At 49.5% G+C, this 27,697-nt stretch overlaps 1 protein-coding gene across 1 annotated transcript; it reads left to right on the forward strand.

Annotated features, from left to right (window-relative positions):
• Window positions 1-17,077: 17,077 nt before the first annotated feature.
• Window positions 17,078-22,367, forward strand: HHEX (hematopoietically expressed homeobox). Its single transcript, XM_040607143.1, has 4 exons — window positions 17,078-17,489; window positions 19,037-19,215; window positions 19,425-19,475; window positions 21,127-22,367. Exons 1-4 carry the CDS (start codon window positions 17,111-17,113, stop codon window positions 21,358-21,360), a joined length of 843 nt encoding a protein of 280 aa, XP_040463077.1. The 5' UTR covers window positions 17,078-17,110; the 3' UTR covers window positions 21,361-22,367.
• Window positions 22,368-27,697: the final 5,330 nt, after the last annotated feature.

Raw genomic sequence — 27,697 nt, forward strand, 5'->3', positions numbered from 1 at the left:
TGGTCTCTATAGCCACAAGATTTCATGGCATTTAGAAGGGTTTGTCTGGACAAGCCTGGAAGTCGTTTTCATCCCTAATTCTGTATGTTCTTTCACAGGTACTTCAAGCATACCTGCTTCCCCTGCTTTATAAACTGACTTTGGGTTCTTTCGGGATAGGTATGATGGTATCGTTCTGCTATTAAAAGACTAGACCCAATGTCAGATGAAGCTAGTGCTGGTTGCAGTGGCCACTGTGTCATGCCAGTATCCTTAGGCATAGTGTATATCTCAGGAAGGGAACCTTTTTAAACCTCCAAAGGATGGATAGATATCCCCTGTCTTCTGGAGTAAAACTTCATGCTCAATCGGAACACCACTTGGAAGTAAAAACTCATAAACATGTTTCTGAGCAAGTAAATTCTTTTTTTATTATTTTCTTTTTTTTTCCCCCCCTCCCTGTGACATAGAAGAGCTTAAGTAACTCCTGTCATATATAAAGACTGTTTTGGGAAATTGGTTTTTCACATTTCAATTAGCTTTCCCTAACACTCAAACCAAAACATAAGCAGCATTATCATTATGTTCAGAAGCTAAAGGAAATAAAGAAGTGAATCACTTATCATTTTTTATAGCCACCATCTTCTATGACTTAATTAAAATATGACATTAATTTCAAAGCCATTCAGCTATAGATACATATTCAAATGGTTATAATGTAATAATGATAGGCACCAAAATTTTGCTCATTCACTCTAACAGTTTATTTTAGGAAACTCAGTCCAGAAGGATGAACCTTGAATATACAGATTAATGCAAGGAAGGAAATTTTATGATGTCTGTTAGTTAATACAGAAGCCAATCTTATTAATCATGGATTTACAGAGGGCTGTTTTATTAGATGTTAACCATAGCTTATGTTGACAATTGATTTTCATTGTAGAACTAAATTTATTATTTGTAATAAGATAAAGATAATTAAATTGACTTTATAAAGGTTACCATCATAAATGTTAGTACCTGTGAATAGCAAACACAAAACTGCCTTAGCAGCAAAAATTCAGTTAATTGATAGGTGGGTTTTTTTCATTATGTTTAATAGTCCCTGAACATTTTTAGCCTGCATTTTGTTTTCCAGAGTTTATACCTACTGCTGTGAAAAACTGTTTGGGTTGAAGCCTTGCTGCCAGTTTATTTTCTTTCCAATAAAACAGGATCAAAACATTTTTAAAGTTATAGAAGTAAAACAAAAAAAAGCACTAAGTACAAATGTATTAGGCAATGGAGTTTTTATCCTGTCATTTCTCAAACTTGTCATTGTTTAGAATAGTACGTTGAAAAATATGTTGGATCTACAATAAAATATGATTTTCAGGGAGTTTCAAGTATTAAGACAAGTAATTATTAAGAAAGTTAATTTGGACTTTGCAAAAATGAGAGTATGTAGAACTTATTTGATCTCTCTTAATTGTATTGGTTTTTTATGATGTATCTTCATCCACCCATCTGGGTATGATCTTTTGAAAACATGGAGGAATACAGCAAATGTTAGAGACCTTGGAAAATCACGTACAGTAGTATCTTCCAACCTGGTGACAGTACATTCCTGAGCTTTGACAATGTGGGAACTATCCAGTACAAAAGTAATTCTGTCAGAACACTCACAATATATTTTTACTGCAATATTCGTCTTTGGTTTCTAGTTCTAATTTGCCGCATCATGACAGGCTTGTAATTTGTCATTGCTGCTTTGGTGTTTTGGACCAGTAATGAAAAGAAAGAAAGGGGGTACTTTAGGAAGACTGTTTTAAAACTGTGAAGACTGAATATTTGCTAAGTTGGGGTTTCTTAATGAAATACTTAGCTGCAGGTTCTTTGTATTATTAGAGCTAACTGTGCTAATTCTTTAATGGATTTGCAGCCTGTGGAAAGAAGGGTTAGCTAGATGGCAGAGTACAGAGGAAGTGAGCAGCACATCACAAGAGGTACCGTTTACCAGAGATGTCAGGCTGCTGGTTGCTGGGCTGCAACACAGATGCTAACCCAGTGTATCTGTTACGTTCAGTTTATAACATGGCAAATTAGCTCAGTGCCCCGAGCAAAAAGCACTGATATTCTTTGTAACTTAACCTGGTGGTCAGTTTCCCTAGGGCATTGTTACCGGTGCAGTTTTCTCTAACAGAAGAGCTATAAACCACTTTGTGCCCACTGTAGTTTTGATGCTTTGTTGTTCTTGTGTGGACGTCCCTGATGATCTGACCCCAGAGCTCTTTGCTCCAAGGGTAAGTACAGGGCTTGCGCTACTAGGATCCAAGCAGTACAGAGAAATTCCTCATCTCTGGCATTCCTGCTGTGTGAATAACCACAGAAACCTGGTCAGAAGTGGGTACCTGCTCTGACTGAAAGCAAGGAGGCTGCTCACACATGGGTGCTGGCAATTTATGCTGCTGTGCTTTGAGGGCTCACTGCCACTGCTGCCTACCTGCCCTACCAACAGAAGCTGCTGTCAAAGAACAGCCCACGTTATCTCTTCCTATGCCACCATGGTTTGGATCTTGTCACATCCGTGGAGCTGCAATTATTTCTGCTTGCACTGTGTGCTGAGGGGCCAAATCTCAAACCCAGCAGGAGCTCAGTGCACCTAAAGATAGGAGTTTCCACCCTCACCACCTCTTCAGCAGCCATGGTTGATTTTGATGGAGCTCAGAAGTCCAGGTGAAGCTTTGGTGGAGATTGTAATCTTGTGCTTAAGCCACCTCTTGGCCCCAGGTTTTCGTCTCAGAGTAAAGCACAGCCTGGATTCACCCTGCCTATGTATGTTCAGGCACCTAAATGGAGATACCCGGGTGAGAACCCTGTCATACCCTGCTCTCTCCAAAGTCAGGGGAGAGAGATGGGAACCTCAGCATAGGATTCATTGCTAGATGCCCTCCTTGTTTCTCTCCATTGACTACATGGGAGCCTAAGGAGGTAATGATTTTAACTTGGATGCTACAAGTGCATAGGTGAATCTGGGATAAGCTTCACTCACTGTACGTTTTCCTATTGTGGGTTTTTTGTTGGTTTTTTTTTTTTTTTTTTTTTTTTTGTTAAAGACATTTATTGAAACATAAAACACAGCTGCCTTGGCTGAATTTTGACTCTTCACAGCTACCTCATGCTGTCCTATTAGCCACCTTCAGGTCCCTATAAATGGCACTTTCTAAGTCTCTGTGTGTGCATTTGTAGTGAAGGTGCTGAAGCTGCTGAAGAATCTGATATTGTCTGGTTTTAATACATTACTTAATCTGCTCAGGACTAAGCCAAGACAGACTCATTCTTCAGGCAGTTTCCATTTTGATGTAGTATTTACTTTAAATAAAAGGCCGTGATCCTGTTCAAAGACGTTATTTCCCCTTCTCTCCCCTGCTGTCATTAGTCAGATAACACGAAGAGACAGTAAGATAACTGGCACTTATTTGGATTTCACTGAAGCTTTCAGGCAGAAACAGGGACGCCAGCCACAGCCAAATCAATTCATTTGAATGATTTGCTGATTATCTGTGTTAGTTATTCCCTGATTATCTTACCTGGTGTCCAGGTCTAGCTTTTTGCCTTTGGGCTTAGATTGGCTGTTTATTTTAACCTTTTATTTAGCGACAGGACAAGGAGCAACAGGCACAAGCTGCGACAGGAGAAGTTCCATCTGACTATGAGGAAAAAATTCTTTGAGGGTGACAGAGCCCTGGGACGGGCTGCACAGAGAGGCTGTGCAGTCTCCTTCCCTGGAGATATTCATAACCCACCTGGCCACGATTCTGTACAACCTGCTTTAGCAGGGGGTTGGACTAGATGATCTCCAGAGGTCCCTTCCAACCCTGACCATTCTCTGTGATTTCTAGAAAAATATTCTGAATAGTGAGTAGTGCACCCCAGGCTGTGGTGACAAGAATAATTGGGGTTGGAAAAACTGAGGACTGGTATGTTAATAGCTGGTTGACAGAAAAAAAGATTGATCATGGTTTTTCACTGGAGCATCCTGTTAATGAAACAGGGCTCATAAAGTGGCCTTTGATAGCTCCTTTCCAGGCTATGGCCTGAACATTTGTATCGCTGCTCTTGTGTCATAATTAGTATTTAAATTATGGACATTCCAAGAGCTCTCTGCCAAGAGATGCTGAACAGGGCACTATGTAGATCATGCCTGTAGAAGAATTTTGTCTAAAAGACTGGTCAAGGAGCAGGTGAACAGGCACAAACAGGCATGGCTGTGGTGAGCTGACCTCCAGCAGCAGCATGTCCAGGTCCCCGGTTTCCAGCCCAGAGCCACCAGACCACAGTCTTCTCCCTCCCCTGTCTGGCAGCACAGTGCTAGTGTAGTCAGTGCTGAATCCCTCGCTGGGGGATGAACTCCATCCCATTAGCACTCAGACAAGAAAACAGAACCAGTGCTGCTTCTAATGCTTGCCTTGAATGTAAGATTTCCTTCTGGAGAGTCCACCATTGTAACAGACCAGGAACTCTAGCAACATTTAGGACATTTGAGTTAATAACATTGAGATGCTAAAAAGTACTGCGTGATGGAGCTAGAGTAACAGGTGGCTAATTTGGTCAGATTGTGCAGCCTGACCTTCCTTCTGCAATGAAAAGATCTGAAAAAATCACCAAAATCCAAGGAATTGTCCTGCACTTTGCAGTTTCTGGCAACAAAGAGAAAATGAAGCCTCTGAATTTGATCCTCTCGCATTGCCGTTACCTTCCCAGTGAGGCAGACCTTTAGCCAGCAAACAGATTTTCTGGCTTTTAACCATGTACATTTTAACAGCATCATGAGAAAAACACATACAGCCATCTCCACAATAGAAATAAATCACTTAATTCTATTCATTACCCTGCCTGAGTGTATTTGTCTGCAGTAACTGAGGCAGTTAGCACACGATCTGAGCTAAAGCAGGAGAAGCGAGGAAACAGAGCTGTAACCAAAATGAGATTCTGTCATTCTGAATCATGCAGAAAGAAACCTCAATGACAAAGGAATACAGATGAAATCAGACTACGTTTCACAGCCGAACACACAAAACAAGAAATGAAAGCAGCTCATGATGCTATCAAAATTATGGGCCAGTTTTCCCTCCCTCCTGGACCGGAGCAACTGGTGCAGCCTGTGGGGTGAGGCTGAGGCTCCCTGCCCAGGCGAGAGCGCGGCAGGGGCTAGGGCTCGCTCCCCGCCTCGCCAGTTTGCCATCCTCTCCTTCCTTGTCACCCTGCCATCCTCTCCTTTCTGGCTTTGTGTGTGCATGCACAGCTCTGCTGGTTTTGCTCGTCAGTCAAGACAAATTGAGAAGTCTGAGGAGAGACTGATAAACCAGCAATTATGGAGCACAGTCAACAAGAAGAGATGGCACCATGCTGGCCGGCAGGAGCGTTTGTTCAGGGAGGGGAGAGAGCTCCAAGAGCAGATACAACTTTCACAGCACAGATAACAGGTTTCCTCTTGACATCAGTCCCCAGTGAGGCTGATCCAACTTGTAATATCTGCAAAATCAAACTTTTGGCCAGGCCATCAAACATAGCAGTCATGAAGCCTTAAAACACCCCATTTCAGTCATACTCTTTTCTGTAAACATCGTGTATTAATGACAGCTGGATCAGATCTGATAAAAACATCCAAAGAGGAATTCAGAAGTGTCAAAGTCAGTTTTCAGCTTAAAGACTGATTTTTTTTAATTTACAGGCATCTATTGACATCTGTGTCTCTCGTTAGGAGCGGAACATTAAGAGCCACTAAGACAGACCATTAACTCCAATGTCGTTTTCCTGCCAGTGACCACAAGAGGCTACTGAGGGGAACCGTGTGAGAAACTGGCACAGAGAGAGAAATCCTTTCCTGCCTTAATCAGACAGCAGCGTAAGGGCTTCCTGAGCCAAACGCTGCGAGCAAAGCTACGATGCTTAATGCTCATCAATGTACCTATCCTCCATTAATTTGTCTTCTCTTTTTTTCTGAACCCACTTGTATTTTTGGCATCCAGTGCTTCCCATGGCAACAAGTTCCACTATTTAATTGCACACTGTGTGAAAAAGTACTTCCTTTTGTTTGTTTTAAACCTGCTAAAACAGAATTACAGGATGCACAACAGAATTGCACGGGCAGACTTAAACGGGAAAATAATGTGGAACGACAATGGAAAATCAGTCTCAGCGCGGAGAAGTGGAAACGGGCTTTGTTTTCGCTTTGCTCTGACCACCAGTACGGGGTTAGTTAGTGCTTCCGATCGTTCTTCTCCCTGTCATAAATAAGCCAATTTACCTGATTAGCACAAAGAGTTAGAAAACAATCTGAGCTCCCTACAAAAGTGGCAATGTTTGTCGAAAAGACCAAGTCCGCCATCTTCCTTTTCTCTTAGGGCAGCAAAGACGCGCTGGCTGCTGCGCCGGGCAAAGCAGGCCTCCGAGTTTGCATTTGAATTGGCCGGGTGATGTGACGGTTAAAAACATCGATATGACTTGGGGCTCTCATGGAGACACACAACAGGGACGGAGCAAGCGAGCCTCTCTTCTTGGAACTGACAGGCGATAGCATCTGGAAAAGGTGTGCGCGGTTCTCGGCGCCCCGCTACCAGGAAGGCAGGCCGGGGGAAGTTCAGAGAAGCAGAGCCAACCATAGCTATGTGCTTGGAAGAGCTGGCTGGTGAGAAAAAGCACAAAGAGCTGACAGCATAGAGTTTGCTAACCAACACTTAAGGAGCAGATGACATCGTAACTGTTAACTAACCTTTTAAGTGTAAACCTGCAGGAATGAGAGGAACTAGATTAGCGCGGGATCAGAGAGTAGCGTAAGTAACGATGGGCTTAGCAGAAAGAAAACATAATAACGCTCCATCCCCAGCCTTGCCCCGTGTCTGGGTTTGACCTGGGCACTCCAGGTCTCAGCGGATGTTTGCAGGAGCACACAGGTTATGTTGCTCTCGCCCAGCAGGGAGAAGTGTGGGCACAAAGCCATCAGCGCCATTGCCCTCACTATAAAGGGGGTCTTGAGCCACCTACTCGTGGCCCAGCAGAAAGGCCGGGTGGGAACCATTGCAGTCGTTGCTCTGCGTGGCCAAAAGCAGAGAGAAGCACCACACACGTCCCATTCGCGCCCCTGTCTGTGGCAGTGCTGGCAGGACCTTGACCTTGGTTCAGGCATTCTCTGGAGAAAGCACGTCTCTGGGGCTGAGTTAGAGTGTAGGCACGTATGGAAAGACTAATCCTGTCTGGGCTTTATCCATAGGTCTCTGTGTACTCCAAGGAAGCTATTCATGTTGTGAAACCCACAGACAGGGAGCCAGATGTGCCCAAAGCCCATACATGAACCAAGTATGAAGAAAACTGTAGAAAATGTAACTGCAACATATGGAATGAAAATGTAACAGGCAGAAAATGGAAAAGCCTCGGGTTGCAGCAGGGTTTTGAGGGGTGGGTGCTGTGCGGCAGACCTAGCCATCACGAATTCCCTCTGCTACTTGCCGTGGTTTTATGGTTATCTAGAGTATCCTGACTCTTTAGGAATTTACTCTTCTGTGATACAACAGAGGCTTTGACAGGCTGTGGTGCTCTCTCCCAAACAAACCTGTTTATCTATAGAACACACATCCTGGCTAACTGACTTTAACATACATTCTTACAGTTTAATATTTTACAGGTGTCAGATGGGTGCTATGAAGGCTACATAAAGACCAATGCCACGTCTCCCATCCTGAGGTGAAATGTAATAAAATTTGAAAGAGACAAAACCACTAGAAAAGCAGCTTGTGAAGCCATGGAAATGGAGTGATGCAGCAAGGGCTTGGTTTAGGCACATCCTAAAACTGAATTTCTTATTTAGCTTTAGAGGTAGACTGTTCTGACTTGATTCTGTACTTATGGTCCAGCTAAACCTGCCTTTACTTACAGATTTTCAGCGCATCTGAGACTGTAGAAGACCTCCTTTCTTCAAGAACAAATCTCCTAGAAGGTAGTGTAATGGCAAAAGTCAGGCAGAGTTCACCCAGTTCCTCCCAGGCTGTTAAGTGTTCCTCAAAGTATAAATGTGAGCTACTTCTACCTCCAGTTTAAATCAGTTATATCACGTTAATTAACTCTGAAACTTTTTCTTTAACTTGCATTACCTTTTTAAGAAAATTACTGAAATTGTGTATATTTCCTAAAGTCAGATTACACAAAGTTAAAACACACAACTACACAGAGGGTAATATTATATGAGGAATTTTTTTGGTCTATTAGAATTCTGTAATTAGTAGGTCTCTCCCACAGCCTACAGTGTCTCTGAAGTCTCTGTCCTGGTGAGCAGTCTGCTTTCTGCATCTCCTCCCCAGATGTTCTACCTATCTAATGAACAGATTTTAAAAATCCCATTTTTGTTCACATGCCGATTATATCTTTGTCTGTACCTTGGCATGTGAAGTACCACGTGGATTGGCATGTGACCCACTTGCACAACATTTCTCACTGCTGATGATAGGAATGACCCCCCCAAACTGCCGAAGGCCCTGGAAGCAGGCATGCTTTTGACCCGTGGGGATTTGCTGACTGTGCTGGGGAAGGGGACCCCCGGTGCGATGTTCCTTCTTCAGGCATTTCCTGCATGTGCCTGCTCCTGAAGATGCAGGTGCAGAAGCATAGACGGTAGGTCTGCCTCTGAATTACTCTGCCAGTTCAGCAGCTGAGCTGAACAGTGTACAAGCATCTACCAGGATGCAGCACTAAACTCAGAATTGAAGTCCACCTGCTGCTTCTCAGCAGCTATGTATCACCTGTCTGGCTGCTGAGGATACTAATCAGATACCTATTTACAACTTTTTCTAGAGTAATTTTGCTGTAATGTTTTAAACCAAGCATTTTAAAATAAACAAAGTATGGTTAGAGATCAAGATCTGAATAGGCATCTGCATCGGGTTTGGCTCTGATGTCATGGTTTGACTTCAAGGAAACACAGGCTATGGTTTAGATTCTGTGACACTAAAACTCCTGCGTCTGCACCTACAATTTCAGGCCTCAGTACTGGGATGAGGTAAGATGATGAGATGGTCAAACTAAGGAAGGAATGAGAAAGAGCAGCTGTTCTGAAAAGTTAGTCAAATCTAATCCTTAAAGTGTTAGGAAAGAACTGTAATGTTTTGAATACAAATTTTACAGATATATACAGATCTTACTTCAGCATATTTATTTTCATATCGACCATGGTTTATTTTTTGTTTTGCTTTTATCAAAAGTAGCATAATGAGTACAAGTTGTGATGTGGATGTTAGCATCCCAGCATATATTGTTGTCCCAGTTTCTGTTCAGGAGTGATTTGGTATAAAGCACCTTGCTGTTGTCCTGACTTGATGCCCACCAGGAGAGCTGTACTCTCAGCTGCACGTGCATTTCAATAGGTTTCCACGACCAGTGCTGCTCACACAGCGAAGCAGAGCATAGAAACACAACAGCTCAACCAAAACAAATTTCCCAACCAGACTCCAGGGAAGAAAAATTAAAAAAAAACCCAAAAGGCTATGAAATAAACTCGCGGACCATGGGAAAGCCTGCAGCTTTGCAAAAGCATTCCCCTTATTTCCAGACTCTGAAGGGATTTGAACAGTGACTTGCCTGACAGGTGATTATTGCTGGAGAGAGTGAATGAAACCAGACGTGGCAACGACCTGCTCAGGATGCTCAGCTACACCTTCCTCTGAGCCAGCTTAGCTCACATCATTTTAGACAGCCAACAGTGAATACAGAGCTGAAGCAAGGCTCTGTTTGTTAAATGATGCATGATCATTTAACAAAATGAAAATGAAAGCATCTTTCAGAACAGTAAAAATAAAATAACTTTCCAACTTGGATGTCAACTGCTCCTATATCCCACACATTGAATGGAAGCCCTTACCCTTCACTTTGACTGGGGCAAGAATCCTGGTTTTGCTTTATCTCCCAAATCATGTGGCTTTCCTCTCCACTCCATGACAGCATTATCAGGGGCTGAACTAGAGTTGGCAACAGAGCTCGACAATCCAGAAGTCAGTCCTTTCCAGTTCTGCACCTGGAATGGAGCAAGAGGACGTGGCATCCTCCGGAGTCCCCACCACAAAGCAGAAGTCCTCGTTGGCAGGTGCCAAATATGCTCTGTGTAGCTGAAAGTGCTGCTAGTACTCCAGGACACTAAGAATCTGCCACTATCGGGAAACTCTGTAGTGTTGTCAGACCTAGCAGTAACTCTCCTGTCACCTCTGGTGTGAACTAAGAATGTAAATGGTACAATAAGCTCCTCTGGCCTCAGAGACGAGGCCGGGTACCACCCACCACTGATGCTGCCATGTTTCATCAGTCAGGTCTGGGCTACGTAGTTTCCATTAGAGGGAAACCTCAGCTCAGGGGCAGGAGCAAGATGGGGAGATATCTGCCTTAGGGAAAAATGATTCTTCCTTTCACTTCTGCCCTTTAATATTGTACTTTACAAGATATTTCCATGTGCAACCGTCAAGGCATATTCTGTCATTCTGTTAGGAAAAAATACATGATTTGCCTATGAAAATCATCAGCTTCAATGGACTCCAAACACATTACACAAGTTCTGAATTTGTCTCTAAGGCAATTCCACCTCTAGCCTTTCAGTGCCAAGTCTACCCAAGTATTTTGGCTCCTACCCATGGAAATGAAGCCTTTGAAGAGTTTCTGCACCTGAGAGCCTAGCAATCTATTTTTCAGATGAGGACAGATTTCAGATCCATCCTTCTAACTCCTCTGTTAAACAGCCATTAATAGTTAGCTAGATTGTTATTGTAAGCTTCTATATTTGACTATTAACAGTAACTGCATGTGCATATCAGCTCCAGATAAAACAAACCTACCTAGGGATTGATTTTGTGATGCCAAAATGATAAAGTTTGCTAAAAAATGTGGAGTGAATGTGTAAGCTCTGGAAAACATTAACAAAAATAACTAAGTAACACTCCCTATTCATACCTAATTCCTACCGACATCAAATTTAGCTGTGTGTACTTTGGACCCGTTAGAACTGTTACAGTGAAAAATCTTGCTGCACGAGTCCTCTTTGAAACACAGTATTTTATATTCTGATTACTCTGTAAAAAAAAATATGTTTTGTCATCACTGTAGTTTAGGCAGATTCTCCATTGTCTGGTATCTTGCTATAGTCATTTATATCAACACAGAGTGGGTGTACGGTAGCCAGCAGTCTGTGTTAGCAGCGCTTTATATTCAGTTTGCACTTACGTAAATGATTGTGCAAGATGTGAGAGACAATCTAGCCCCTGGGAATTATATGTGTTTTTGGGTGTAATCTTTATGCGTATAGCCAACACATAGGAATATAGAGAAGTTTTAACATGTTACAGTTGCCATCACCCCAAATAAATATAATTAACCAAGCAGCTGTCAGTTGCACTTATAGGCAGGATCCAAAATAGCTCATGGGTTTTGGTGGCAGATATATAGGAAATATGAGCCTGTAAGGAACAATATATTGCTTTGTTTTTCATAGCATTGCTCACCACATTCTCATAATGGTCGGATAAGAAACTCTTCAGGCCAAGGAAGGGTTAGGGAAGTGCATTCCAAAAAACATTAAAGCCTACATAGTTTCATGGGATGCCTCTTTGCAATTCAGAAGAAAACTGGTGAATTATGTCACACTCCAGCTGAATGAAACTCTGGTTTAGAGATGCTGGTATCACGGTAATCACTAGGACAGCCTAGCCCAGAAAGAAAGTGGTATTAACCTATGTTTGTAGTATGGGGCCATGTGTTCCTTCCTTTTACCACAGAGCCATAAATATTGCATATGCCACTTTGTAAATCACGGTGTCCCAGAAGAGATATTAACAATATTGGGGGCTAGAGGAAATGGAGGCACCTTACCAATGTGCTCCCCCAAGGGTCTGGCATGTGTTGGCTTGGAAATCCTTGACAAGACTCAAAAGCACCATTAAACCTTTTCTGTAGCTTTTTTTTTTTTCTTTTTCCCTTAGAGCTGGTGACAGCTTATAGGAGAAGGGCACTTGGTGGCAGCACATCTCATACCCACAGATACTCAGTGCCAAGAAAGAAGAGCTCTTCAAATCATGAGAGAACCAAGTCAGGCCCGTGGGTGGCCTGAACGTTCTCAAGGTGTCTGTGTCTCTCTGCAGAGGTTTGGGATCTTTATTTTGCTCAACTGTAAACCACAGCCCCAGGTGGAAAGCAAAGGAAGAATTGAAGAAGCAATCCCTGGGCGACTTTTTGCTGGGCGCTTTCATCTCGTGAAGTTTCCCTCATGGTGGGGGATCATGGGTTCCAGTACAAGGCAAGGATGTCTAAACACCAGCAAAAAAAGTCTGCTTTCCTCTAACCCGATGCTCAGAAACAGCTGAACCAGTTTTGCTGAAACCTTCAACATACTCAGCATGAGGCAGATTCCCTCAGAACAGAATTTTTTCCACCTGGATGATTTAAATTTGGCAAAATTGTAATCAGATGAATATAGGGATGTAGGATGGAAAATGATAAGCTCCTGCCAGCTCTGCCTAGAATAACAGTTCATATGTTGTCCACCCCTTTTAGACCAAGATTTGTCTTGTTCTGCTACATCTAATGAATACCTTTAAGACTCACCTGCCTTAATGTTTATTATGGTTGTAACTCATTTAGTAAATCAAATCACGATGGTGAGGAGGAGGAGGAAGAGGTGAGAAGCGAATATCTAACAGATGAGTTATCTGGAAGACGGCAGCACTGACTGACATCACCCCGCAATGCGCGGTGCCTCTGTCTGGAGCAGTCTGGCTTCCACAGCGCTAGGAAAATCAGAGAGGTGAACTCCCTCCTATTTCCTCCTTGGAAGGTGTTCAAGGCTGTGGCCTCACCTCTCTTGGAAGAGTCTTGAAATATTTTCAATAATGGGAAGGGGTGGAATGGCTTCAGTCTGGATCCTCTTGGAAAGCGCCCTGCAGCATTAGGGTATGACGCTGCTGGTAGCCCACTCCAGCTGTTAAAAGACGGACTTTGCTGTATTGCTCTCTAATTCTGCACAGCCAAACACAGTTAGGGCAGCTAGGAATGATTCATCACTGGTGTAACTCTCCTGAAGTCTGTAGTGTCACTGAGGGTGTTATTTTGGGTGAAACTCCCATTTTTGAGAGCAGAAACCGGGCAGGTATCAAGCCAAAAAAATATATGTTAGTGGTAAAAGGAACCTGCGAGGCAAGGGAAGAGTTCTGTGCTTCGAGACTCATTTCACTTATAAATCACGGACTGGTGCATGTATTGCCCGGAATAACCACCCCAGGAACCAGAAATCTTCCGCGGGGCGTTTATCGCAGGGAATCAGGGGTGCGCGGTGGAAACACCACCTGGCGTGTGTCGCTGGGTTTGGAAGCACTCATTTCCTGATTTTCCGATATTTGGGAGGCGGGGAGGTTGGGGTTTTTTTAATTATATTTTAACGCATTTGCCTGACGACAGACGGGCGCAGCCGAGCGCCCCTGCGCCGCTCCCCCCCGCCCCCCCCGCCGTGCGCGCCCGCGGTGCCGCCGTCCAGGTGTTTCACGTTAGCGCCGCCCCGTAAAACCCGCTCACGAACACGGTGACACATAAACGCTAAATTAAATCGGTGCTGCCGCCCCGCCCCGGGGCTGTGGGGCGAGGGAGACCCCGGCCACCCGCAGCCGGGCCGCGGAGCGGGGCCCCGACGCCGCCTCTGCGGGGCTGTCGGCGGCAGCGGCGGGGGGCGGGGGCGAGCAGCGGCGGCCAGCGGGAGGCTGCGGAGTCCCCCACAGTCCGGGGGGGGCCCGCTTCCTCCGGCACGGGCTGCCCCCTCGTCGCCCGAGGGGCGCCGTCCATAGGGACAGCTGCTCCCGGCTCCGCGCTGGACGGGGCGGGGAGGGAAGGGAAATAGGCTCAAAGCAGCGTGGCTGGGTCAGGGGCACCGTCCTGCCAGGCCGCCAAGGCAGCGTCACTCGGGGGGCATTTGGGGGGCGGCAGGTGGCAGCCAGGCCCCGCTGCTTCCCCCGGGGAGCCCGTCCGACCCCGTCCCCGCCAGCCGCCCGGTCTGGGGGACGCACGAAGCAGCGTATTTGCACCGGCCTTCCCCGGCCGGAGCTGCTTGTTCTGCGCGCCCCGAGGGAGCGCGTCCCGGGCAGCGGCGGGGCAGCCGGGCGTCCCCCCCAGGCACCGCCGTCGGGGCTGGCAGCAGGGCCGCTGGGAACAAGTGGGGTCTCTGATTTTTATTATTATTTTTGCCTTGAGCTCAGAACTCCTCAACGGCGGGGGATTTCACAGAAAGTGAAGGGGAGGACAGGGCCCCGAAGTTATTACACAAAATAATGAGTTCTCCAGCCGATCCCTCCGGGCTGAGCGTGTGCCAGTGCGGGGATGCACACAGCCCGCCCCGCCGCCCTCCAGAAATCCCCAGATTAGCCAGAAAACACGGGGGTGTTTCAAGTGCATTCCAAGAAAATTAACGTGAAAGTTTTTTGGGTTTGTTTTTTTTTTTTTTTTTACGGAAAGGGAGTATATTTCCCCATCACCATCACCACCCCCGAGGTTTTTTAGATAAATTGGAGTGCTTTCCAGAGGGAACCTCGAGAAGAAATATAAAAAATATTAAAGCATTTTCTTGGTTGCACTGATCTTGTGGTGCCTACAGTACCTTACTCTAAATGCCCGTCAGACTGTAAAATCCAGTCAAAACTGTATTTATCGCAGCAATATGGGTAATAATGTATTTTATCCGAAGCTGCGTTATCTCCCTCACAACAGAAACTACAAACAAAATGTATGTTCCAAAAGAAAGGGAAAAGGTTTTATTTAATCCAGAAAATAATTAAAATCTCATGTATTTTTATTGGGTTTAGTATCCAGCAGAGTGAAAATATTGAAACTCCGAGACCCCTTGCATTAAAAAGTCACAACTGTTCTATTTTATTAGTTCTGACTGTGTGAAAAAAATTATAAGGACAACATTGAAAAAATCCGGGTTTTAGAGCCCCGAATGGCCATAAAAACAATAAAATCAACTATAAAACCTGCACTAGTGATATTAAAAAATTATGTAGTTCAATAAATGTGACATTTCATGAATGCGGATTTAATAGTCTCCAACCCGTGGAAGGAGGAAGGCTGAGGTCTAACAATTGAATTTGAAAGGGGCGGTGCTGTAGAACTGCAAAATTAAGTGCTTCATTTTTCTTGTTAGGGATTATGCAGTGGTAGTGGAATGTAATAACTGTGCCATTAAAACTTCCTTTTAACAAGGCCTATTGCTTATATAAAAGTCAGAAAAGAATAATCTCTTCCTCTATTTATTTGTTGTCCAATAACGCAGCAAAACATGTTTGTTTGGGTTTTGGGGTTTTTTTTGGTTTTGGTTTTTTTTCGCTTAAACTTGTTCTCAGGATTTTGAATCGACAGCTTGTAAAATATGGTGGGGGCCCTCCATACTGCTGCCTTGTATCATACACGTCGTTATTCCAGAGGGCAACGGGTCATCGGTTTACTGTACATTTATTAAGTAAATCAAGCTGCAAATCCAACACTTCCAGATGAAAACATTAGCTAAACCCCTTGGAAAGAGTAATGCCTGGGAGACTGAGCACAGAGAGAAAAAATAATCAAAACTGTCAGCTCGCTTTACGTGTACCTGATATTTACAAGACACAAGACCACGCTTTAAAGGTGAGTTTTGGCGTTTGTTAACAATGTAAAGAAAAAAACCCCAACCTCCCTATATTATTAAAAAATTATATATTTCCATTTCACCAACACCCTTTGGTCTTGCTCTGAGCCTCATGGTTATTAAGATCTTCGTGAGTTTGAACTGGAGACTTTTTAAAAAAAAAAAAAAAAAAAAAAAAAAAAAAGATTAAGTTAAACCAGCACCTGCTATTCCTTAACAGCTTTCCGTGCTCGCTGTCAGCTCGGGGGCGTGTGAAGGAGACGGGGAAAGGGGCGACCCGGCGGGGTCCGTGGACATGCGGGGGGCACCTGCCGCCTCCGCTCCCACGGCGGGGGAGGAGGCGGCACCAACCGCTGCCGTCGGGGCGAGTCCCCGCGTGGGTGCCGGGGCGGGGGGAGAGCGGGGGTCGCTGTCCCCTCCCGGCCCCCACCCCCGGCCGGCCGGCAGCGGCGCTCGGCGAGGGGCAGACCTGCCGCGGGCCGGGGCCGGGAGCGCGAGCCGGCGGGATTTCAAAAATTCAGCCGACCGGTGCCCAGGTGGCGCTGCTCGGGCCGCCGGGCCGCCTTCCCGGCCGGGCTGTCGGGGAGCAGATCCCCAGCGCCGCGCACCACCCCTCCGGGGGCGGCAGCCCCGCCGTTACCGGCCAGTGCCCGCCGTCGGTGCCCGGCGAGGCGCTGGGCGGGAAATCGTGCCGCAGCGGTCCGCGTCCCGCCGGGCGCTCGGCCCCGTCCGCGGGCACGGAGCAGGAGGCCATGCGCGGCCCCGCCGCCCACGCGCGGCCTCCGCTCCGCGGCCGCGCTCCCCGCCTGATCCCCGGCCCGCAGCCAGGCCGAGCGCCCGCGGGGCCACTCCGAAGCTCCGCAGAGCACAGCGCGCCCCCGGGGGGGTTGGGGGGCGGGGGGCGCGCACCCTCTGCTCCGCCTCCGCCCGTACTCCGGGGCCGGGCCACCCTGCGGGGGTCAGCGCTCTCCCCCGTGGGGATGCCCGCGGTCCGGGTGGCGCTGTGCCGTGCGCGGGCAGAGGCGCGGGAGCCGGCGGGGGCAGCGCCAGGCCTCCCGCCGTTGCCGTCGGACCCCCGCTGCGTGCCCTCTGACCCCCCGCGCGATGCCGTCGGGGCGCGGGCGGGTGCGGATCGCGCCCCGCTGCCCGGGCTCCCCCGGGCCGCGCCGGTGGTTGATTGGCGCCGCGGGGAGTTTGCTCGGGGAGGCGGGGGGAGCGTTTGCCGGCGGGGGGTGGTTTCCCCCTTCCCTGGCCGGGCTCATTGGCTAGACGGAGCCGTGGCAGGAAGGGGACAGAGACCACGCGGGCTCCGCCCCGCGCCAATAGAAACCTATCGAAGGGTAACCCGAGCCCAGAGAAACCCGCGGCGGCGGTGCCAGCACCCAGCCGCTGCGGTCGGGGCCCGCTCTCCGCAGGGGCGGCCGGGGGCGCGGGGGGTGCGCGGGGGGCGGCCGCGCCATGCAGTACCAGCCGCCGGGCGCGGCGCCGGCGGCCCTGAGCGTCGGCGTCCCGCTGTACGCGCCCACGCCGCTGCTCCAGCCCGCGCACCCCACGCCCTTCTACATCGAGGACATCCTGGGCCGCGGCCCCGCCGCCGCTCCGGCCCCCCACTCCCTGCCCGCCCCGCCGCCGCCGACGCTGCCGTCGCCCAACTCCTCCTTCACCAGCCTGGTGTCCCCGTACCGGACCCCCATCTACGAGCCGACCCCCATCCACCCGGCCTTCTCCCACCACCTCGCCGCCACCTACGGCACCGGCGCCTACGCCGGGCCCCTCTACTCCTTCCCCCGCGCCGTCGGCGACTACGCGCACGCCCTGATCCGGCAGGACCCCCTGGGTAAGCCATGCCTGCCCACCCCCGGCCTCCCTCCCCGGCTGCCGCCGCGCCGCTCCCGTCCCGTCCCGTCCGCGCCGCCGTCGGGGGCTGGGGGTGGAACGGGAGGAGGCTGAGGGTTGCCCCCGTCGCCGGCTGCCGCGCCGCGCTCCCCCCGTCTCCCCCCGGCCCTCGTCTGATTTACAGTAAATTGAAGACGCGCCGCGCTCCGACGCTGGCAGCGAGACCACAGTGCGCGGCCGCGGTGACTCAGATTTGTTTTCCTTCAAGCAAGTGACTCTGAGAGTGTCCTTAGTAATGTCGCATGTGGTTTTGGTGGGGAGTTTTAATTGTGCTGGGAGATCGCATGGCAGATCTCTCAGCCTTTTCCTGTGGATGACTTGAAAAACAGCCGGGAGGCCGGCTCCCCTCCCCGGGGACCGCGGGGCTCCCCGGCGGGACGGGGCGGGGCGGGACGGGACGGGACGCGGCCCCGGCGGCCCCTTCTCGGCCGGGCCGAGGCAGCGGCCCCGCGGCGGGGGCTGCAGCACTTGTCCTGAGTGATTGCAAAACTGGCCCTGACTCACCACATTCGCGCAGTGAAAGAGGCTGACCCTTTCCGTTCATACAGGAAACCTTGAGCTCTCGATAGGAGTAAATCTGGTTTCAGAAGCTGTTAAGTGTTTTCCTGGCCGCCTGAAGCAGGCTCTTCCCCGGGAGTCGTGCACATTGCTGATTACTTTATCGACATCCTCAATACAGACAAATTCAGGAAACACTCGACTTCTGATAGCCGGGATCCGTTTTTCTGATATTGTTCATTTCCTCTGTGTGGGATGTGACTTTATGACAGCTAAAATAACCAGTTGCTTCCTATTTTTTGAGCCTGTTTTGCACCAGAATTACTAAAGCCTGACGCAAGCAAAATCTTGAAAAACAATGCAGCGAATTTCAAAGCGTGCAGGCAGCAAGACAGAAAGACAAACAGAGTGACTCAGTGGCACTGGCCAGAGCCTCGGGCCCCGGGACGCGGCTGCCGCTCGGCAGCGGGGCTGGCTCCCCGACGTGCCGTGCACCACCGTGTCCCACACCGAGCCCGGCGGGCACCCCACGGCCGGCGGTGGCGGCGTGGGGCGCTTCTGGCCGAAGAAAGTGGGGTCCCTGCGCCCCCGTGTCGCCGCATCGCCCCCCCAGCTCCGTGGGGCCCCGGGCACTTGCTGCGGGGACCGGGAGACGGTTTCTTTGGGGTATCGCAGCGCAAGAGCAGAAGGAAGCAAAGGGCTTTTCTTCTTTTTCTTTCTCTCTTTTTTTTCTGTGCGAGATAGACCAACAGGAAACACATTGACGGAAACGTTGCCAAAGCCCGCAGAATGGCTTTAACTGGTCTCTCGGTTCGGCGGTGGTGAAAAATCAGAGGAGGCGCGGCGGCAGCCGGGGAGCTGGGGGAACGCGAGCGGGCGAAGGGAAGGAGCGGGCCCGGACGGGGCGCACCCCCGGGCTGGGGCCGGGGCTTCCTGTGCACGCGTGTCCGCGGCTCTCCCTGACCCTCGGCGCTGTGCTTCTCTTTGAAGGGAAGCCGCTGCTGTGGAGCCCCTTCATCCAGCGCCCGCTGCACAAGAGGAAAGGGGGGCAGGTCCGCTTCTCCAACGACCAGACCATCGAGCTGGAGAAGAAGTTCGAGACGCAGAAATACCTCTCACCGCCGGAGAGGAAGCGCCTGGCCAAGATGCTGCAGCTCAGCGAGAGGCAGGTGAGGCCGTGCCCGCGCCCCGGGGACCCGCACCCCGTCGCCGGCAGCCCCCGCCCCGGCCCTCCTGGACGGCGCCGCACCCGGGGCCCCGGCCGGCCCGGCGAGGGCCCCCCCCCCCCGCCTTGATCACCGTTTGTGGCTCGGGTGAGGCTCCTGGTGCTCGCCGGCCCCGAGACTACCCCGTGCCTTCTCTCGTTGTCGTTGCTCAGGTCAAAACGTGGTTTCAGAATCGCAGAGCCAAATGGAGGCGTCTAAAGCAGGTACGGGGATGGTTCCGTTTCTATAGAAATAAGTATTTTAATTGTCTTATCTTAACGCCGTGCTCGCCTATTCCAGGTTGTATGCAGAAGTCATCTGAAAGGCTGTTTAACCTCTTCACCTTGATTAAAAAGACAAATAGTCATGCTGGAATCCATGAGGGCTCGTTCAGGCAGCACTAACGTTAAAAGCTCCTAATGTAGTTCCTATATCAATTATGCCCAGCTTTCACACACTGCCTATTAAAACTCCACGCTGATTGTTTTGTAAACCCATATGTTGTTTAGCCAATTAACGCAGAGCAGATAAGTAATTGTCAGTAAATGACTTAGGCAGTTGTTTTGAAGAAGAATATTAACCGGTCTTTTAAATCGCCCTCTCTTAATAAACACAAGTTGATGTATTCTGCAAACTTTGGGAGAGGCAGGTATGAACGCTTTGTTTGTTTGGAGGAGCCACATGGAAAACTGAGTAGCTTTTACTTTTCGTTTGCAAATAGTTACAGCATATGAGGCTGGGAGGTTGAAATGGTTTCTTTTCCCTTAAAAACCGGGCTCAAGCAGATAATTTCTTTTTTTTTAATGGCCCAGAGGGCCCGATCCTGTCTGGCTTGGCCAGATCGAGGCCCCTTGGTGCAAAGATTCGTGAAAAATCCCTGCGTTGTGGCCTGAGTCCAGCTTCAGTGTTACATGGACAGCCAAGTTACATGGACTGGGAAATCGGCCTTTAATATAAAAATAATAAGAAGACTAATCACAGTACCACACTCTAGATGCATTGTTCTGTGACCTTCCCCCAGGTTTAAACTGTACTTCAGTTGATTTTTTAAATAAAATCCCTTTACTCTGGCAAGAGGCAGGCTGGGTCCTCAGCAGTGCCTCCTCGGCAGGGCTCGACCTGCGCCGGAGTGTCCGGAGAGCTCATTTGGGATCTCGGCCATTTTAAGTCATTTCCTCCTTCTCATTCAGTCACATACATTTCTCCGAGCCCTCAAGGTTATATCATGGGTACGTGTCTCTGCCTGCTTTCTCTTAAGAGTATCATTTCATGCCCCCTTAGGGGACTGGGCTCCCCAGCCGACTGCTGCTGACACAGGGCTATTCCTGCCTTCGGAAACGGGGTTTTGTTTTGTTTTTTTAATGGTGGGTGTTTTAGTGTTGAGTTTTAGCTTAATTACTAATTTTTCCCCATTCGCTATTGGGCCACTGATGGATTTGGCCTCCCTCCTTTTGCTGTTGGGTGTAATTAAAGAAAGATCAGGGCAGAAGGAAGCTGTGTGTCGGTGTTTGTAGACTCATAATAAACATTTGCTTTGCTAAAGACAAAAGTTCAGAGGTTCCTGGGCTCCGGCGGCTCCTGACTCTTTTGAAGTGGCTGTGATAACCATCGCCAAGGAGCCTTATTCATGGCAGCGGCCCCTGTGGCTGCCGGGGAGTGGGATCAGAGCCGAGCCCCCTGCATGCGGCTGAGCCCTTGCCCAGCCCCATCCCACTCGAGCAGGTTTATAGGCAGGAGGCCCAGGGAGGTAGCGGGACACCTGCCTTCTCCTGCGAGAAACCCAAGGTGGTTTTCCCACCCAGCACTGCTGGAATTCCCAGGCCTCCTGGCTCCGTGGCCCATATTTCTGTATAAAGCAGACTTCTTTCATTGCAGGAGAACCCCCAGGCCACCAAAAAAGAAGAAGTGGAAGGTGCTGACAGTCACAGTGACCAAAGGCCGGAGAGCTGCCCAACCCCTGAACAGAAGGGTAAGGAGGTCTCCCTGGACGGCTCGCAATACACCCCCTCGCCAGCCTCACAGGAGGACCTGGAGTCGGATGTTTCCGATGACTCCAATCAAGAAGTGGACATTGAAGGTGATAAAGGCTATTACAATCCTACCCACTAATGGCCCCATGCAGAGAGCGGACCCTAACTCGGCTTGCACTTTACCAGGGGCTGGCTTGGAAGAGTATTATGCTACAAGAGAAAACACTGTTCCACTGAAAGAAAAAAAAAGCCGACACCAAATAGACTCGTTTTATAATAAACAGAGAAAGATATATTTTCCACAAACGGTCCATTTTTTGGCAGATCTCTAATTTGGTTAAAGGAACATGGTTTGTATTTAATTATTTGTAAGATACATTTGTACATTAATTGATGTTCTAACTGGAATATAGTACTGCACCCTGTCCTTACTCACGGGGGTCTGAATCAGCTGCTGTTGGTGATCAGGCAAAACTCCTCTCTAGCTAGAGTGGACGTGAGTATGGATTGCAGGACTAAGCCCTTTGTCTATGTAAACAAATGTAGTTTAAATAGATTAATTTAAATGTCCTTTGCAAGCAGAGAAGCATGTTCTGTGAAATAGGGATGGATTTGACCATCCCAGTAAGTGCCTTATGCTCACGCCCTTTTACCTGCCATGGTGCTCTCTACTGAGATACCCCTCCGTTCATCAGCTGGAGTTGTTGGACAGATTAATTTGCCCTCTTGCATGAGGTGAAACGTGCCTTTTTTTGGAGGACTTTGCCTCACAATCTGGATGGTTCCATTTGCAGGAAACAAAACCCCAAACCATATTTTTCTCCTTGAAAATCTCTAGCGCTGTTTTTTACAGATTTTTGTATTTGAGTAGGAAATGCGGGGAGCGATAGGGCCCTGCTGCAGCAGAGAAACTGGCATCAGCTGTGGGGGATAAGCAAGCCACACAGCCATGGGAAGATAATGCCTATTGTATCCATATCTGCTTCTGTACATACTAGTTTTCTTTAAAAAGTCTTGCGGTTTTATACCTCACGTTGTTCATATTTTGTACATATTTGTTCAATGTTAAAAAAAAAAAAAAAAGGCAAAACCTGGTATTTAATTTTTGATGGACTTACCTGTGAAATAAAACTCTGCACCACCTGCCATGCGGGCTGTCCAGTTACTGGCAGGAGAAATCCCAAACCTCCCCGCCCCCAGCAGTGCCCCAGGCATGTGGTAATCGGGCTTTTATGTCGGCGCGGTCCCTGTCCCCGCCACCCTGCAGCCCCCCGGGTGCCCTCGCCTTGCAGGGGTCTTGCGTGGCCTCATTGCTGATCTTTTTGCTGTTTTTCAGCCTGCCACCCCGCGTTTTGGGGGACGGGGCTCGGAGGTGGGAGGCGGGAAGCCAGGTCTGCGAACCCCGGCTGGCGGCGTAGCTGTGCACCCCGGGGCGCCCCGGCCCTGGGGGAGCCGGGGGGGCGCGGGCTGGAGGAGGAGCGGGGCCCGCTCCGGGCCGGGCATCGACCCCAGCCGGGGCAGCCGCTGACCCGCCTGTGTCAACAGTGGTTATTCATCGGCCTTTCTCCGAAATTATGCCGGCGCGGGCAAGGAGGACGGAACCCGGGGGTGCAGAGCAGGGTGCATTCCCCCCTCAGGTGCCACAGCTTGCACCCCGGGGACCGGGACCTGCCCCCGGCGGGTGCCACGGCGGCTTTTAGTGCCCGGGGGGGATCTTAGCAGCAAGTGTCCGTTTCCACTGCCGGGGGAGGGGGCTTGGGGCAGCCGGGGCGTCGCGTCTAAGCGGGTTGATGCTTCGATAAATAGCTGCGTTTTCTGAATAGTCGAGTGGCTTTAGATTTGGATTATTCTTTTAAAACTGCGGGTACGAACGAGGCCCGAAAACATGAAGCAAACGGGGAGGTTCCGTTGCTCCCTGTTCGTGCACGCTGGGAGCCGGGAGAAGCCCCCGGCTGCCCCCTTGGCCCCGCCGGCTGCTACCGCGGGGGACGCGGCCGGGCACCCCCGGTGACCCGGTCCCCAATTTAACGCCACCCTTGACAATGGGAGCCCCGGGACGCGCCAGGGTTGTCCCTGGGGCGTTTCTCCGCCTTTGCGCTGGGATCGAGCCCCAACGCGAGGAAATCACCGTCGGGAGCAGGCGGCGGGACGGCGCGGCTCCATCCTCCGCCCTTTCCCTCCCTCAGTGTTTCTGCCGCGGGTCTCGGCCTCGGGCCCCGATGGGGACGGGGACGGGGACGGACGGGGACGGGGACGGACGGGGACGGGGACAGCCCGCCGTGAGCCGCTGGGGCTGAGCGGCGGGGGGTGCCCGGAGCAGGACGAAGGGCGCTGGGGAAAGGGCCTGTCCCCACCGAAATAAAAGGAGCACGAATCTGGCGTTACCTCTTCAGGGCGCGTCGTGTTTTCGCGCGGGGCCGGGAACACGCGTGGGACAGAGCCGCCGCGACGGGAGGGCGGCAGGCGGCGGAGGGGGGCGGGGCGGGTGCAGGGCCTCGGCTGAGCCCAGGGAAAGCCCGTTTCCACGCGGGGCGATGCCGGCATCTCCCGGCCGGGGCGAGCCGGGGACCAGCGCGCCTACAGACCCGCACGGCCCGGTGCGACGGCGGGGGTGGCGGCTGTGGCAGCAGAGCCAGGCCTGCGTGCCGGCCGGGGGGCCGCGCTCGCTACACCCGGGCGCTTTCCCGAGGCGGGCAGGGGGATCTGGCGGCTCCCTGCAGGTGGGGCGCACAGAGGCATCGTCTGCAGCCGCCGGCCCGGGGATGTGGATTTCCAGGGTGTCGGGACAGGTGACAATAGCGCTGTCACCCAGGCTGGGCTGTGCAGATGCTCCGCGCACCCACGCGGGGCGGAGGGGTGTCACTCGGTAAGCACACGGGCAGGGCCGGGCTGCGCTGCCCGTCGGAGGTAGCCCCCCGGCAGCCGCCCCTAGTGCCCAAAGCCCCTTTCAGCAGCGGAGGAGACCCGCGTGGGGATGCCCACGGTCGATGTGCGAGCGGCGCTCCCCGGCCAGTCTCTTCTCGGCAGAACAGCAGCCAAAGCACTTTACACCGTTGGACAAAACCTTCGAGCCCCTTCCGTGCCACCCTGATTTTTCCTATTTGTTTGCTTGTTGGCCATTTCATGCCGAACTAGCACGTATGACCTTTCCAGCACAGCTCCCGTCTTGTTTTCGACTTTTTTTATCAGCCGATTCAACTTGAAAATGGTTATCATTTAGCAGAAAAACAAACAGAAAAGCACATTTTTGTAAGCAAAACGTTAATGATTGGAAGAATTGCACCAATTTCAGCTTGACAGTGTGTGATTAATCCTCCGGGTCAGGTACTTATATTTTTAGTCATCAGGTTCGTCGGCCTTTGATATGCACAACTGTTTCCAGCCTAATAGGATATCGACCCGGCCGCCAATGTACTTTGCCTCCTTGCACAGCGCGGGGTGGCCCGGAGCGGGATGCGCGGGCTGAGCCGGCGCTGCGGCTGGAGCCGGTCCCCCAGGGGCGGCCGGGGGCACCCGTGGAAGCGGGCGGGCGCCCCGTCGGTGCGCGGAGCCGCACACGCTCCCGCGGCCGGGACACGCGTGGGGCAGCCTGGTTGCACCCGTCGGGGGAGCCACGAGTGCTTGTGCGGCGGGAGGGGGCGGGGGGAGGAGGAAAGCGATTGCATGGTGTTTGCAATCCCGGACACTTTAATCCTTCACAGTGACACGGCCAGAGCCTCTTTTATTGCACAATAATAGGAAATAATAACTTAGGGCTCCTGATAGTTTGCTTTCGCTTAAAAGGACCTTCCGCTGGTCATATCGGATAAATGGAGGGTTTACCATTTGGCAACAATGGGCAACAATAAACTATATTAGGCCCCGAAGAAATCTGCTATTAGATATCTTCTTCACAGAGGACAGAAAAATCAGACAGATAAAAAAATCTGCGCATGGGTATTATTGTCTTTCAGCTATGCATATACAACAACAACAAAAAAGATTTTTAAAGACATTATTTTAGCACATGAGAAAGTTTCAAGGAGGGCAGCACTGAAAACCCAAAATAAGCATCAGCAGCAGGTCAGAGCATGCTGCTCTGATTCAGATCAACTTCCCGTTCCCGTTTAATGGTGGTTTGGGCTTAGCAAGGGCAGAAAGATGTTGTCCAGGTCTGTAGGTGACAACAACCGCTTACCAAAGAGCCTTTGCCAACTATGGAGTCCCTGTCTTGTTCTGAATCATCAACTTTGTGGATGGCAGGCCTGGCGAGCACAGGGGATTTGTTTTCTTCCTACTTACTCAAAACAGGAAAGCCATGTGTATTCCTAAAGTGCCTCAGGTGGTGCACACCAAGGCCAAAAAACTTGACACAATCTTGAAAAAGTCTCATCATGATAACTTAAGTTGCCTCATTTCATAACTCTGTTGTTTGAGAGCTTTTGACAAATAACTACTAAAACCGGGGAATCTCCAGTAAGTCCAGACTCTTTATCTCGGTCACTGGGAGTTATACCAGCAAATTATTATTTAGTGGACTTTTTCAAATGAGTTGGTGACTTATGAATTTTCCCCTGGATGTCAGATACCCGCCCATGTCATAAAGGCATAATCTCTAATGGGACTAATTGAGATGTAGATTTTTTTCCTACCAGACTGATACCCACCCATGTCATTAAGCCTTAATAATAAATAGAACCAATAGTCTTCCCCTCCCCATAAAAAAGGGCCTGACATTAAATGGTCAGAGAGTCTGGGTTCATGCTTGTTCTTCAGTTGTGGTAGTGACTTTTTTCCTTTTTAATTTTTTGTTTTCTTTCCTGAAAGTATTGTTTAAGATGTCAAAGATGCTAGTACAATTCTGGGAAACAGTTACTCTAACTCGTTCGTTCTCCAGTCAGCATGGTCGAAGCAAAACAGTGTGAGGATATGTATTAATGACTCAGAATCTATCTGCTGACTTCGTAGAAGACAATTATTACGATGGGTATGTGTGCATACATGGGGGCTAGACATTTTCAAGTAGCTGTTTAAAGGAGTAGATTAGATTGAGGGTTTTGTCTGAGTACGTTTCAGTAAAAACGATGTTAAAGTCAAAAGCAATTGCTGCCTGGTGGCCTGTAGGAAATGAGCCGGTGCTCACAGTCAGCTGGAAATACTAATGCTGGAGAGAGATTGAACTTTGCATTTGTTGATACAATTTTGGCAAATTATTTGGGTCAAAGGATAGAATGGGCATGGAAAATGAGCTGCCATCTCACGAGCCTTAGGAAAGGGGCCATTTCCAGGAGACCTAATTCAATCAAGCTTCCTTAAGGACTAAAAATCCCGTCTGATAAACACATAGACATCAATACCTTTAACATGATTTTAGCAGTCAGCCAGGAGCCCAGACTATGACCTGCTAAAACTGAGCAGAAGATGATTTTAGTAGACTTATAGTAGGTTTTGCTTTTGAAAAAAAAAAAAGGCCTGACTGAACTAAATCTACTGAAAGGATCTTTTTTTTCTTGTTGTCTATACAAGGCCTTCAGGGTTTCCCCACGTGTCAATCTGTACCATCGCTTTGAAGACCTATGTAGAGAAACCTCTTATTGATAGTTTCCTATGCTATAATTCTCCCTGGCTGTCGCAGTGGGCCTTCCCATGAGCGTGGTGTGTCATTTTAAAAGGTATTCTGTCGTTGTCTAGACAGGTATAAAAGTTGTATTTTTAGAATGACTTAGCAAACACTTTTTAACACCTTTTAGCATTTGACTTGTCCTATCTATGCAAGGTTTCAAAATGTGTTACTCAAGCTGCGTTAGCTAATATCTTTTAAAACACAACTTTTATCCTAGTCTAGACATACTGAAAGAGGGCATTTGCCCTGGGATACACCCATATGAGGATGCAGCTGTTTTAAAATGAGTCAAGACTGTCCACTACCATGCAATTGTATCTCAATGACTTACTGTAGCTGTCAGGATAAAGATCACAGGTTAAAAGGGGAAGAAGTAACTTGGCTTTACACACATCAGTTCTTCCACTTCCTTCTCTGTGTAAGAAGGAAGCCTCCTACCCAGCCAGAAACCTCATCTAGCACACAGAGTCAATCAGAGAGCAACTCAGACCTGTTGTAGACCTAAGGTATAGAAAGACCCAATTCTGCAAAAGGCTGGGCCAGCAGCTGAGGTTACTCTCCAGGGACCTGGCGCCCGCAGCCATCACCAGATCCCTTCAGTTCTGCCAGGGGAGCCCTTTCCAAACCTACCTTGAATAAAAATAGCCCAAGTTAGTGTAAGCAGTTAAAGGATGGTAACACTTTAAAGAAAAGGTCTGCACTGATTTGGTTCCTTTTGGCTGATGGGTGTTGGAGCTCTGCTGGCACACCAGAGGAACTTTTGCTAATTGAAGTTTAGCTGGTTGGTTCTGGGCTCCTTGGCTAGTAAGACACTGGATTTAGTTTGGCATGTCAGTGCCAGTTAGATCTGGGCAGGAACTGTGAACGAGTTGCT

Source organism: Falco naumanni, chromosome 9, assembly GCF_017639655.2.
Source record: "Falco naumanni isolate bFalNau1 chromosome 9, bFalNau1.pat, whole genome shotgun sequence".
In the NCBI taxonomy this organism is placed as follows: Eukaryota; Metazoa; Chordata; class Aves; order Falconiformes; family Falconidae; genus Falco; species Falco naumanni.

Bases quoted from the DNA above. Each gene is read 5' to 3' on its own strand.
- HHEX (XM_040607143.1), top strand. From the start codon at position 17,111: ATGCAGTACCAGCCGCCGGGCGCGGCGCCGGCGGCCCTGAGCGTCGGC. The intron at 19,216-19,424 runs GTGAGGCCGTGC...GTCGTTGCTCAG, and splicing joins TGCAGCTCAGCGAGAGGCAG to GTCAAAACGTGGTTTCAGAA. The intron at 19,476-21,126 runs GTACGGGGATGG...CTTTCATTGCAG, and splicing joins AATGGAGGCGTCTAAAGCAG to GAGAACCCCCAGGCCACCAA.